Source organism: Barbus barbus (assembly GCF_936440315.1).
Source record: "Barbus barbus genome assembly, chromosome: 4".
In the NCBI taxonomy this organism is placed as follows: domain Eukaryota; kingdom Metazoa; phylum Chordata; class Actinopteri; order Cypriniformes; family Cyprinidae; genus Barbus; species Barbus barbus.
The window spans coordinates 33,258,406-33,272,078 of record NC_136732.1 but is presented as its reverse complement, the minus strand read 5'-3'; the positions used below and the strand labels follow the sequence as shown (position 1 = coordinate 33,272,078).

Below are 13,673 nucleotides of genomic sequence, written 5' to 3'. Positions count from 1 at the left end.
TGGCAAAAACTAAACTTCACACAGGAATTTAATTAAAATGCAGTTTCTTTTTGAATACATTGTGCTGCAGACTGTGCCACACACTGCCAATTGCGTTAATCGCAATCCCATCAGAAGACGCTAGAGAGCAACATGATGCAATCTGTGATAGGTTTGGCTTTTGCGGTCGGCTCTAAAAAAAATTGTTTCTGTGATGCTTTAAACCGATTATCTTCAACCGGGGAAAGTGGCCTCATATGTGTGCTCGATTAAAATAACTCAAGTCAAAGAAGGATTATGTATTAGTCAATGCACTAATATTTGCGTGTAATACTTGTTCACGGCATAGGATGCATTAAATAGCATAATTCGTGTGGTTAATGGTTGTGGGAGCACAGCAGTGATGGGACAGGGCGCTGTGACGTCAGCTGGCCCCTCCACCGTCAGTCTGCGGGAGCCACCGACGGAAACAGCATCACGAGCCACCGGATTCATCGGTAATGCCTAAAACGAGCAGTCTCACATAACGCTCCGATTGTCAATGACAACGCAACCCATAGGCACATCGCACGGTAGCTATTTATTTATTTATACTCAGGTATTTTTTTCCTTCATTGATTTTTCGCGAACTACGGCTGATGAGAGGCATCTCGCTGGGCGTGATGCGATGCGATAAGGGTTTGGCTCCAGCGCAGCGATGAGACGGACGCAGCCGGAGGACCGTCGAGCAGCAGCGGCGAGGCGCGTGTGATCCAGCCGCCGACACTGGCGCAGGAGCACCGGCGGCGAAGAGGGCTTGTCCTCTCCCGAGCGCTCCGTCTGATCGACAAACACTGAATATTAAACGGTCGTGCGTCCCGAAATCCGGCTGTCGCTGGTGCAACCGGGCCGTGGAGCGAAGCGGCATCATGTGCACCTGATGACATTGTCATGAACTCGTAATAGCCGTTTCGCCATTTCGATTCTCGTCGCCGGTGTGTTATTTACTCTTTCTCTAGTACCGAGCTCCGACCAAACGCCGCCAGAATGATGGAGCTGGACGAGGTGGTGTACCAGGATGACTACGGGGCCGTGTCCGTCATGTCAGAGCGGGTGTCGGGCCTGGCCAGCAGCATTTACCGCGAGTTTGAGCGCCTCATCCAGAGCTACGACGAGGAGGTGGTGAAGGAGCTGATGCCGCTGGTGGTCAATGTCCTGGAGAACCTCGACTCGGTGTTAACGGAGAACCAGGAGCACGAGGTGGAGCTGGAGCTCCTCAAGGAGGACAACGAGCAGCTGATCACGCAGTATGAACGGGAGAAAGCGCTGCGCAAACAGGCGGAGGAGGTAAACCATAATAACAGTATTATCATTTCATCACACACCCTTTCATTCTGTTCGTGCACTATCCTGATCACACAAGAGGTTATATTATTTGATCATAACGGGGTCTGTAAACATTTACAAGAGCTCTGTAAACACTGACACTGCATGGCTTCTTAACCCTGTAATGCCTGGCAAATTAAATAATAGTGAGAAACACACACATATACACGCACACACACACACACACATATATATATATACACATACACATATAATATATACACACACATATATATATATATATATATATATATATATACACACACACACACACACACACACACACACACACATATATATATATACACACACATCTATATATATATATACAGTGGGTACGGAAAGTATTCAGACCTCCTTCAATTTTTCACTCTTTGTTATATTGCAGCCATTTGCTAAAATCATTTGTTCATTTTTTTTCCTCATTAATGTACACACAGCACCCCATATTGACAGAAAAACACGATTGTTGACATTTTTGCAGATTTATTAAAAAAGGCAAACTGAAATATCACATGGTCCTAAGTATTCAGACCCTTTGCTCAGTATTTAGTAGAAGCACCCTTTTGATCTAATACAGCCATGAAGTTTTTCACACCTGGATTTGGGGATCCTCTGCCATTCCTCCTTGCAGATCCTCTCCAGTTCTGTCAGGTTGGATGGTAAACGTTGGTGGACAGCCATTTTTAGGTCTCTCCAGAGATGCTCAATTGGCTTTAAGTCAGGGCTCTGGCTGGGCCATTCAAGAACAGTCACGGAGTTGTTGTGAAGCCACTCCTTCATTATTTTAGCTGTGTGCTTAGGGTCATTGTCTTGTTGGAAGATAAACCTTCAGCCCAGTCTGAGGTCCTGAGCACTCTGCAGAAGGTTTTCGTCCAGGATATCCCTGTACTTGGCCGCATTTATCTTTCCCTCGATTGCAACCAGTCGTCCTGTCCCTGCAGCTGAAAAACACCCCCACAGCATGATGCTGCCACCACCATGCTTCACTGTTGGGACTGTATTGGACAGGTGATGAGCAGTGCCTGGTTTTCTCCACACATACCGCTTAGAATTAAGGCCAAAAAGTTCTATCTTGGTCTCATCAGACCAGAGAATCTGATTTCTCACCATCTTGTGGTCCTTCAGGTGTTTTTCTGTGTCTTGCACTGAGGAGAGGCTTCCGTCGGGCCACTCTGCCATAAAGCCCCGACTGGTGGAGGGCTGCAGTGATGGTTGACTTTCTACAACTTTCTCCCATCTCCCGATGGATCTCTGGAGGTCAGCCACAGTGATCTTTGGGTTCTTCTTTACCTCTCTCCCCAAGGCTCTTCTCCCCCAATAGCTCAGTTTGGCCGGACGGCCAGCTCTAGGAAGGGTTCTGGTCGTCCCAAACGTCATCCATTTAAGGATTATGGATGCCACTGTGCTCTTAGAAACCTTAAGTGCAGCAGAAATTTTTTTGTAACCTTGGCCAGATCTGTGCCTTGCCACAATTCTGTCTCTGAGCTCTTCAGGCAGTTCCTTTGACCTCATGATTCTCATTTGCTCTGACATGCACTGTGAGCTGTAAGGTCTTATATAGACAGGTGTGTAGCTTTCCTAATCAAGTCCAGTCAGTATAAATCAAACACAGCTGGACTCAAAAGAAGGTGTAGAACCATTTCAAGGATGATCCGAAGAAATGGACAGCAGCTGAGTTAAATATACGAGTGTCACAGCAAAGGGTCTGAATACTTAGGACCATGTGATATTTCAGTTTTTCTTTTTTAATAAATCTTCAAAAATGTCAACAATTCTGTGTTTTTCTGTCAATATGGGGTGCTGTGTGTACATTAATGAGGAAAGAAATGAACTTAAATGATTTCAGCAAATGGCTGCAATATAACAAAGAGTGAAAAATTTAAGGGGGTCTGAATACTTTCCGTACCCACTGTATATATACACACACACACACGCACATATATATATATATATTTATGTGTATATGTGTGTATATGTGTGTACATTTACATTTACATTTATTCATTTGCATTTACATTTATTCCAAAGCGACTTACAATTGCTATATATGTCAGAGGTCGCACGCCTCTGGAGCAACTAGGGGGTTAAGTGTCTTGCTCAGGGACACATTGGTGTCTCACAGTGGATTCGAACCCGGGTCTCTCACACCAAAGGCATGTGTCTTATCCACTGCGCCATCACCACCCCCATGTGTATATACGTGTGTGTGTGTGTGTGTGTATGTATGTGTATATATATTATATGTGTGTGTACGTGTATATATATATGTGTGTGTGTGTATGTATATGTGTGTGTGTGTGTGTATATGTATATGTGTATATATTATATATATGTGTGCGTGTGTATATGTATATGTGTATATATATTATATGTGTGTGTGTGTGTATATATATACGTGTGTGTGTGTGTGTATATGTGTATATATATTATATGTGTGTGTATGTGTATATATATATGTGTGTGTGTGTGTGTGTGTGTATGTATATGTGTGTGTGTGTGTGTGTGCATATGTATATGTGTATATATTATATATATGTGTGTGTGTGTATATGTATATGTGTATATATATTATATGTGTGTGTGTGTGTGTGTGTGTGTGTGTGTATATATGTATGTGTGTGTATGTGTATATATATATATTTATATATGTGTGTGTGTGTGTGTGTTTACATGTTATGTTTTGCGTCACATTTAATACTTCAGGCTTTTATAGCCAGTTTAGTAGTGAAGATATGGTCCTCAATCAGTAACAGATCAAAAATCTTAGGAACAGATCAATTTTATTCAAAGCTGAGAAAAAACAGTGCTGTTATTGTTATTTATATGGCCAAAATGTAAGATGAAATTCTGATAGCTTGTAAATCAATTAGGGTTTTATGACAGTTAAACAGACATAAAATGTCTATAAATATAAGTTGTAACTCTCTCCCCTGGTTTCACAGACAAGGCATAAGCCTAGTCCCAGGCTAAAATGTAATTCTAAGCTGTTTCAACTGAAAGAAATCTTAAAATATATCAGTGCCTTTGTTTTGTCTCAAGATGGACACCAGTAATGTTTTTTCTAAGGCATGTTAAAAAAATTACTTAAATGTCCTAATTGAACTATGGCCTAATCCTGGCTTAGTCTAAGCCCTGTCTGTGAAACGGAGCCTAAATCTCCCCAAAATATATGATATTTAAATGCATGGTTTTATGCTCAAAGCTCTGTAGTTGTAATTGTTTGGTGACGTCCATAACATAATGCAAAGCAACTCGATGATTGAGAGATGTTCCTCAAAAGCCTGTTGTATCATAATTGATACTTACATTTGAACAATCTTTCTTAAAAAAAAAAAAAAAATCATATTAGGACAATCAGGTAAACCGAAGTTGCTCCAGTCTGTCCATCTTGAAATATTACTTCTACGTTGTAAATAGCTATTGCGGTTTGACCTGGTCAAATTCATTGACCCTGGGATGTCCACTTGAGAAATTTAAGCCAACAATGCACTACAGTTCTTCCATCAACTCCTCTGCTTTGTCTCGCAATGAAAATTGTATGTTGCGTAGCCTATACTTGCTGGAAACAAATCTCTAAAATCTCCTACAAAAGATTATCTCATACACGTTTATACATAAGTAATAAGCAGACAAACACTCATCTTTTTTGGGTGTCAGCACAGGCTCTGCTACTATGACTAGACAGCTACAGGGAACAGATGCCCTTTATGACTCTTCACATGCATCGTCACTACATGCTAACACATTTTCCAAACGTAACTATATTATCGACTGCACTCCCGGAACATTATTGGGATTCTTGTTGTGTTAAGCTTTATAGCAGAGTTTAGACTGTAGCATGTAATCAAAATGTGAGTGTGTTTCCTCTTTAAGCACAAGTCAATGTTGTAATTGTAAAGATTTAGTGTGTGAATATATAATGGAGAATAAGTTATGATAGATCTGTCATAACTGAGCAATGTACTTTAAGAGCAGAGATTATTGTATCGGAAGACAGAAAAAAGTAAAAACTTTTTTTATTAATTTATACACAATATTTATACATGCTCTCATAAAATATATTAATACTATAAACTATATAATGAACAGTTCACTCAAGTCTATTGTGCATTTTCCCAGCTGCAGCCTCTTGTCCTAAAATAATTGACGCCAGTAGGGAATTTTGCATGTAGCAGGGTTGTTTCAACTGCAGAAAGAAATAGGCTAAAATAATACAATTAATTAAATAAAATAGTTAAGTGTTAGTTTTATGTTTTATTGCAGCAATGGAAAGACTTATTTGCTTGGGGTGCAGAGGACAAAAGTGGGAGGATGATGGGCAGAGAGGGTGATTATGGGCAATCAATTTTCTCATAGACGGAGGCTGGCTGACGCTGTAACGATTCTCATGTTAGGAGACAGGCAGAAAGCACAGAGCGAGTGAAATAGTGAGGGATGGGAGAGAGGGAGTAAACAGAATTCTCCAGTTTCACATCCTCTGGGATTATGGCAGTAGACTATAATGGCCACAGTAAGAACATCCACCTCACTATTTCTCGCTGTCTGCCTCTCATACGGAATCATCCATGCATAAACACATATTCTGAATGGCAAATAGATTGATATAATACAATTATAGATCCTCAAGGGAGAAATCAGTGTCTAATAACTCTGATCATCTTTACAATGAACTTGCATTTTAGAATTTTAGCTGTTGGCTTTAGAAAAAGTGATGTCTAACAGTATAAGATTGTAATGAATACAGATTATTTACGACATACACAAGGCATAAGAATGTTTTTGCTTCATATCTTTCTCATGTATGGTGGCATAACAGGTGCACTTGGCTCTACTCCAGCTTGTCATATGTAATTGTTTTTCATTAAAACCTCATATCCCTGCTTAATATGCAAGCCAAAACACATGCAAGGTTGTAAATTACTTCCTACAAAAAGTGTAAACACTGTGACTCTGCGTATTATTCATTATTTTGGTGGCATCCCATCCAGCCTGACACAGCAATATAATCTCATCCAATGCCGTAAATTTTAGGCGAACTAGTTGCAGACAGAGAGATCTCGTTATTTTGTGTATTCCATTCAGTGTAACTAGTGATGCAGAAAATACTTACTTCACCTTTAATGGCCGCTCATAATTAAACTGCAGTATTGAGTGAGATATATTATGTCAAGGTATAGCAAGAACTGAAATTAGCACTCTGGAATTACATTATGAAAAGCAATACATAACATTTAATGCCTCTATAATCCCAAATGTAGACATGCTTCTGATATGAGAAGTATATAGTACTCTAGAAATGACTTCTAGTCAAAACACTCATTAGAATGACATGATCAGTCTAGTGTGATGTATTCACTGAAGACAGATTTAATTTGTTAGATAGAGTGCGTTTGGTTTTTCCCTCTCTTTGCAGTGCTAGGATTACTGAATTCCAGGAGGCTGTTTGTGGCGGGGCGCACTGCAGAAAGAGCCTATTGTGTTCCACTTAAATCCTTGCAGCTCAAAGTCACCACACACTGCACTTGGAGTGTGTGTGTGTGTGTGTAATGTACTCGGGTAATTGTGTGTGTGTAAATGTGACTGTATTGTATTCGAAGAGCAGTCCTTTCTCAAAAATGCTTTTTGACCTTGTGCTGTTCCACTTCATAATGTGGTTATGGATAATTTTGCACTGAAATCAGTTTACATACACACACGCTCTGCAGTGTTATATCTCAAAGATCACATACAGCTGTCTGTCTGTCTGTCTGTTTTATCTGTCTATCCATCCTTCCATCCATCCATCGTCTATCCATCCATCCATCCCTCCATCCCTCCAATTCAGGCTGTAAGATCTAGGATCTGACCTTGTGTGGATGTGTGCGTTTGTGTGTTAACAGAAGTTCATTGAATTTGAAGATGCCTTGGAGGCAGACAAGAAGGAGTTGCAGACCATGGTGGGGACTTTGGAGCTACAAACAAAACAACTTGAGCTGAAGACCAAGAACTATGCTGACCAGAGTGAGTCTGTGCTCTCAACTAAATTTGTTTGTGCACACTTGACACAAACAGAGATTTGAGTTTCTTGCACTATGCATTTGTGATGTTCCTCTCTTGTAGTCTCTCGTCTGGAAGAACGAGAATCAGACATGAAGAAAGAGTATAACGCCCTTCACCAGCGCCATACGGAGGTCAGTAAAACTCCCCAGAACAGAACGATAACTCAAATTAACACAGGGTTCCCATGATAATACAAAACCTGGGAATAAGGATGAAAAAGTGTGTAGCAAATGTAGGAAAAGTTATGGAATAAATAAATAAAATATTATGAAATAATGGAAATTTCCATATTGGATATACTTTTTTTCCAGTTATTTTATTTTTAAAACATGTTTTACCTGCTAAAAATAGCTTTTTGTGATTGTGATCTTGATATATTTATTTTTTTGGCATGGAAAATAAGTGGAAACATAATGGAAATTCATTAGTCTAAAGTTTTGGGGACACTATTAGCAATAACAAAGCTCCTCTTCTTGAAAATGTCAGCATGTACAGTTGTGTTCAAAATAATAGCAGTGTGGAGTTTAATTAGAGAGGGAAATCATCATTTAAGGACAAAGGCAAATGTTGTACTGTGCATTTCTCTCCGAAAATCTGAGTAAAATGGGTCGTTCCAGACATTGTTCAAAAGAATAGCGTACTTTGATTAAAAAGTTGATTAGAGAGGGGAAAACATATAAAGAAGTGCAGAAAATGATAGGTTGCTCAGCTAAAATTATATCAAATGCTTTAAAATGGCAACCAAAACCAGAATGACGGAAAACTACCATTCGAATGGATCGAAGAATAGCCAAAATTTCAAAGACTAAGCCAATGATCAGCTCCAGGATGATCAAAGAAAGTCTAAAGTTACCTGTGAGTACTGTAACAATTAGAAGACGCCTATGTGAATCTAAGCTGTCAGCAAGAAGCCCCCCTAAAGTCCCATTGTTGAAAAAATTAAGAGGTTACAATTTGCCAAAGAACACATTGACTGGCCTAAAGAGAAATGGCGCGATATTTTGTGGATTGATGAAGCAAGATTGTTCTTTTTGTGTCTAGGGGCCGCACACAGTTTGTCAGATGACCCCCAAACACTGAATTCAAGCCATAGTGCACTGTGAAGACAGTGAAGCATGGTGGCACAAGCATCATGATATGGGGATGTTTCTCATACTACATGTTGGGCCTATTTATCGCATTCCAGGGATCATGGATCAGTTTGAGTACATTAAAATACTTAGAGGTTATGTTGCCTTGGCTTATGCCAAAGAGGAAATGCCCTTTCAATAAGACACAACCCCAAACACACCAGTAAGCGAGCAACATCTTGGTTCCAGACCAACAAGATTAATGTTATGGAGTGGCCAGCCCAATCTCCAGACCTTAATCCAATAGAAAACTTGTGGGGTGACCTCAAAAATGCTGTTTCTGAGGCAAAACCAAGAAATGCAGAGGAATTGTGGTATGTAGTGCAATCGTCCTAGACTGAAATACACAGATGTGAAGCAGTTCTCAGAAACCGAGGCTATACAACTAAATGTTAGTTCAGTCATTCAAATGAAAGCTAAATCTTCAAGCATTTTTCTGTTTATACAGTAAATGTTTGACTTTGTAAAGAAGAACGCAGACACTGCTATTATTTTTGAACATCCTAATATTCCTTTTTCTCCACTTTCGGTAAAATAATAACAAATTTGCTACATTTTTCTTCATGTTTGGATTTAGAATAGAATGTGCAATGTTCCCAATGCATTTGTGTGTATTGAAGTAAAAGTTATTATAAGGATATTAAGCTTTATTCGCTTTTTTAAACACACTGCTATTATTTTGAACACAACTGTACACTGACATTGTTTTTTTTTGTCTTTAGATGATACAGACATATGTGGAACACATTGAGCGCTCAAAGATGCAACAGTCAGGCAGCAATCAGCCCGAGTCTACAGGCTGTGGACGGACGTGAGTAACTTGTATAATGCAGCCATACATGAAGAGTTCGTAATGAGCATTTGGAATTCCTTTGTGTTTTGCATGTTTCTTTTGTGCTATTAAATAAACATGTTTTGTTGGTAACCAGTTGGAAGAATTCAGAATCACAGAATTTAATATTTAGAAGTAATAATTAATATTTAGAATTTTGAACTGTAAACTCATTTTGGAGCATCAGCTGTGACTGTATATTGCAGTTTGGGTGTATGTATTGGATGATTTAGATTTTGATGAAACAAAATGGCTCATTATTAAGACAGTGACAGTGGAGACAGTCTTGGAGACAGTGTTGCTAGGCGCTGGGTGATGATGCTCAGTGACAGTTTGTCATGTCTTGCTTAGTCAGAGCTAGAGTTGTGGCTAGCTTGTAGTCATACTCAATTATAAACACATCTCCACACATTTCTTTTTTCATTTAAACACAGTCAGTTGATTTCAACTGATTAAGCATTGCCATAGAAAAACTTTAGAATTTTGTTAAGAGTCAGAAGTGATGTCTTTTGCCTAAGAAAAACAAAGCTTAATTTAATGTTACTAATTTACTAAATCATTAGATATAGATATTTTAGATGGGACTAGGTTTTTAACCTTGACATAACCTAGCAGAATGAGAGTCAACTGCACTGATAACTCCTTTACCCTCAGAATATAAGAAATATTTTTGTTTTTGTATTAGGGGTGGGCGATATACTGGTAGACACGATTAACCGGTAGAAATTTGTCAACCGGTAAAGATTTTGGACTATCGTATCTATTGTGGTTACACGCTCATGTGATGTTGCTGTGCTACGTGGTCATTAAAACTTATAGTTTGCACACTTTAAGTATTGCAAGTGATTTTAAGCCATTGAAATGCAATCAGCAGCGAAAGAGAACTCATTTCGCTATATGTGCGTGCTGTCTGAGAGACTGTTTCTGAGCTCTGTCAGAGAGGCGCGCAAGTGCAGACAGTGCTCATGGAGCGCGGGGGTACTGAACTGTTATTTTTGACTCTTTATAGGCCTTGAATGGTTAAATACACACACTTGTATGTGTAAAAATGCCTGTCTTTGCAGGGATCCTCTTAAACACAGTAATTTAGGTTATAAAGGTGCCTTAAGCTAATTTTGCCAAACAATGTTGATATTTGAATGCACCAAAACAAACACTCCCATACCCTGACAGGACCTTGCCCCCATTTTGAAATATCCACCCCACACGTACATACACAACCCTGGCATAACGACGATTACAGAAACAAGTGAAGATGACACACAAGAATATTCAAACAAAAGCTAAAACAGATAAGTTGTGTGAGACAATGCAAAATCAACGTTACTCAACTATCAAGAAGATACAACGCAGCCTCGGCGTCCGATTCCAGGCCTTCCCGCTTGTTGAGTTCTCGCCACCACTGGAAAGCTGCTCCAATATTTACGCGGGTCCTACCTCTTGCCTGATCATATATTCCTCTTTTTTTTATTTTTTTTTTATCTGCCATCTCTATCTATAGTTGATCTGCTAATATCCGTCCTGTACACTGAAATTGAGCACTATATCATTACTAGACACGCACCTTACTGCTGATTGGCTGCAAGTGTGTTTTGGGACTCGGTCTGACACTGTGGTTAAAAGCATTTTTCAAATATTGCTTAGTGCACCTTTAAGTGAAAGCAAACAGCTGACGTGTGTAACAGTATAATGGATCCGGGAAGCTCTTACAGTGACAGAAGTCTAATATTCCTGCTGTCTGCCATTCATGTTAATCAAACAACAAAAGAGAGACAATTATTATTATTATTTATTATTTAGTCATTTAGCCGACGCTTTTATCCAAAGCGACTTACAAATGAGGACATAAGAAGCAATCAATTGTAGTATTAAAACAACTAAAAACAGATCCAAAACTAAAAGCTAAAACTTTATAAATACTACCTATATACATGTTAAAAATAAAGAAATTAAATAAAAATGACATGCATACAACAAAATTTCAAAACTTAATATTTAAATGAAAAAACAGAAAACGGTAAACAGAAAATATCTCACTGCTCTTGACTAAATCACTTTTGTAACTTTAATAAGAATAAATATATATTTAATTTACTTAGTGAAGAATATGCAGTGTTTATATACATTTAATTACTTTTTACAGTGTATGTAGTATTTCTTATTCATTTGTTCTACTGTAGTTTTTTTGTCCTATTGCTTATAATTAGAATCTTATTAGTTTCCTGACTGTTTACTTGTCTTCAGTGAGCTTGAGGGTTTTATATTTTATAAAAATATAGTGTTAGTTTTTTGTGAAATTGACACTGGTGACAAGAATTATGAAATGTCTATGGCATCAAAACTTTTGATATTGTAAAGACCTTATTTTTTTTTTTTTTTTTTTTTTTTTAGTCGTGACGTATTGTCAAGTATGGTGACCCATACTCGAAATTGGTGCTCTGCCTTTAACCCATCCAAGTGCACACACACAGCAGTGAGTAGTGAACAAATCCACACACACACACACACACACCGTGAACACACACCCGGAGCAGTGGGCAGCCATGCTGCGGCGCCCGGGGAGCAATTGGGGGTTCGGTGCCTTGCTCAAGGGCACCTCAGTCGTGGTATTGAGGGTGGAGAGAGCGCTGGACGTTCCCTCCCCCCACCTACAATTCCTGCCGGCCGGGGGCTCGAACTCGCAACCTTTCGATTACGAGTCCGACTCTCTAACCATTAGGCCACGACTTCCCCCCCCCTTATTTAAAGCAATAATAACTATATTGTGATATATGTGATGTATATCACATATATCACAATCCCCTCACATATCACGATCCCCTCACATCTTCTCCAAACAATCTCTCCCACACTCTTACCGGCACTCACACACATTATCAACACATCTCTCCTCACAGGCATCTTCCCCACAGCATTCAAGCAGGCTCGGGTAACCCCACTGATCAAAAAACCTACATTAAATGCTTCTCTTTTAGATAACTACAGACCTGTCTCTCTCCTTCCATTCATAGGGAAAACACTCGAACGAGCTGTCTTCAACCAGCTCTCGCGGTTTCTTTCACAGTACAACAAGCTGGATGCTAAACAGTCAGGTTTCAGGAGTGGCCATTCAACAGAGACTGCGCTACTCTCAGTCACTGAAGCCCTACGAACTGCAAAGGCTGATTCCAAATCGTCAGTCCTCATTCTGCTGGATCTCTCTGCTGCTTTTGACACTGTCAATCATCAGATTCTCCTGTCTACACTCTCTTCACTGGGCATCACTGGAATTCCACTTCGCTGGTTTGAATCCTATCTCACCGGTAGATCCTTCAGGGTGGCCTGGGGAGGGGAGGTATCCAAACCACATCAACTGATCACTGGAGTTCCTCAGGGATCGGTTCTTGGACCCCTCCTCTTCTCCACGTACACTACATCGCTGGGTCCCATCATACATGCACATGGCTTCTCCTATCACTGCTATGCCGATGACACGCAGCTCTATCTCTCTTTTCAACCAGATGACCCAACGGTAGCTGCACGGATCTCAGGCTGCCTGGCGGACATCTCGGCATGGATGAAAGAACATCACCTACAGCTCAACCTGGCAAAGACGGAACTTCTGGTCTTCCCTGCCACTCCGACTCTACGGCATGACTTCACGATTCAGTTCGGCTCATCAATGATTACCCCATCAACTTCGGTCAGAAATCTTGGTGTAATCTTTGATGACCAGCTGACCTTCAAAGAGCACATTGCAAAGACTGCTCGTTCCTGCAGGTTTGCACTACACAACATCAGAAAGATCAGGCCCTTTCTGACAGAGCATGCTGCACAACTTCTTGTCCAGGCCCTGGTTGTTTCTAGACTGGACTACTGCAATGCTCTTCTGGCTGGTCTGCCATCAAACGCAATTAAACCTCTACAAATGATTCAGAATGCAGCGGCACGACTGATCTTCAACGAGCCCAAAAGAGCGCATGTTACACCACTCTTCATCTCCTTGCACTGGCTACCAGTGGCAGCTCGCATCCAGTTCAAGTCACTGATGCTTGCGTACAGATCTACCACAGGCTCTGCACCCTCCTACTTCCACTCACTATTACGAACCTACATCCCCTCCAGAAGTTTGAGATCTGCTAGTGAGAGACGCCTTGTGGTACCATCACAGAGAGGCTCAAAATCACTCTCCAGAACATTCTCGTTCACCATTCCTGGCTGGTGGAATAATCTTCCCACCCCTATCCGGAACGCCGGATCTCTGGCAACCTTCAAGCAACAACTGAAAACTCATCTCTTTCGGCAGTACTTGACTTCATCCTAAACTAAAAAAAAAAAAAAAAAAA

The 13,673-nt window shown here is 40.2% G+C and overlaps 1 protein-coding gene across 1 annotated transcript in view; it reads left to right on the top strand.

The window, feature by feature from the left end:
- Nucleotides 1–1,005: 1,005 nt before the first annotated feature.
- The window catches only part of LOC306864824 (C-Jun-amino-terminal kinase-interacting protein 3-like), a gene marked incomplete at its 5' end in the record, with an annotated part of 39,224 nt that continues 26,556 nt past the window's right edge, over nt 1,006–13,673 (top strand). Inside the window, 4 exons of the mRNA XM_079409080.1 lie at nt 1,006–1,305; nt 7,227–7,347; nt 7,447–7,517; nt 9,239–9,327. Coding sequence (XP_079265206.1) covers nt 1,006–1,305; nt 7,227–7,347; nt 7,447–7,517; nt 9,239–9,327 — 581 coding nt within the window. The remainder of the gene's footprint in view (nt 1,306–7,226; nt 7,348–7,446; nt 7,518–9,238; nt 9,328–13,673) is intronic.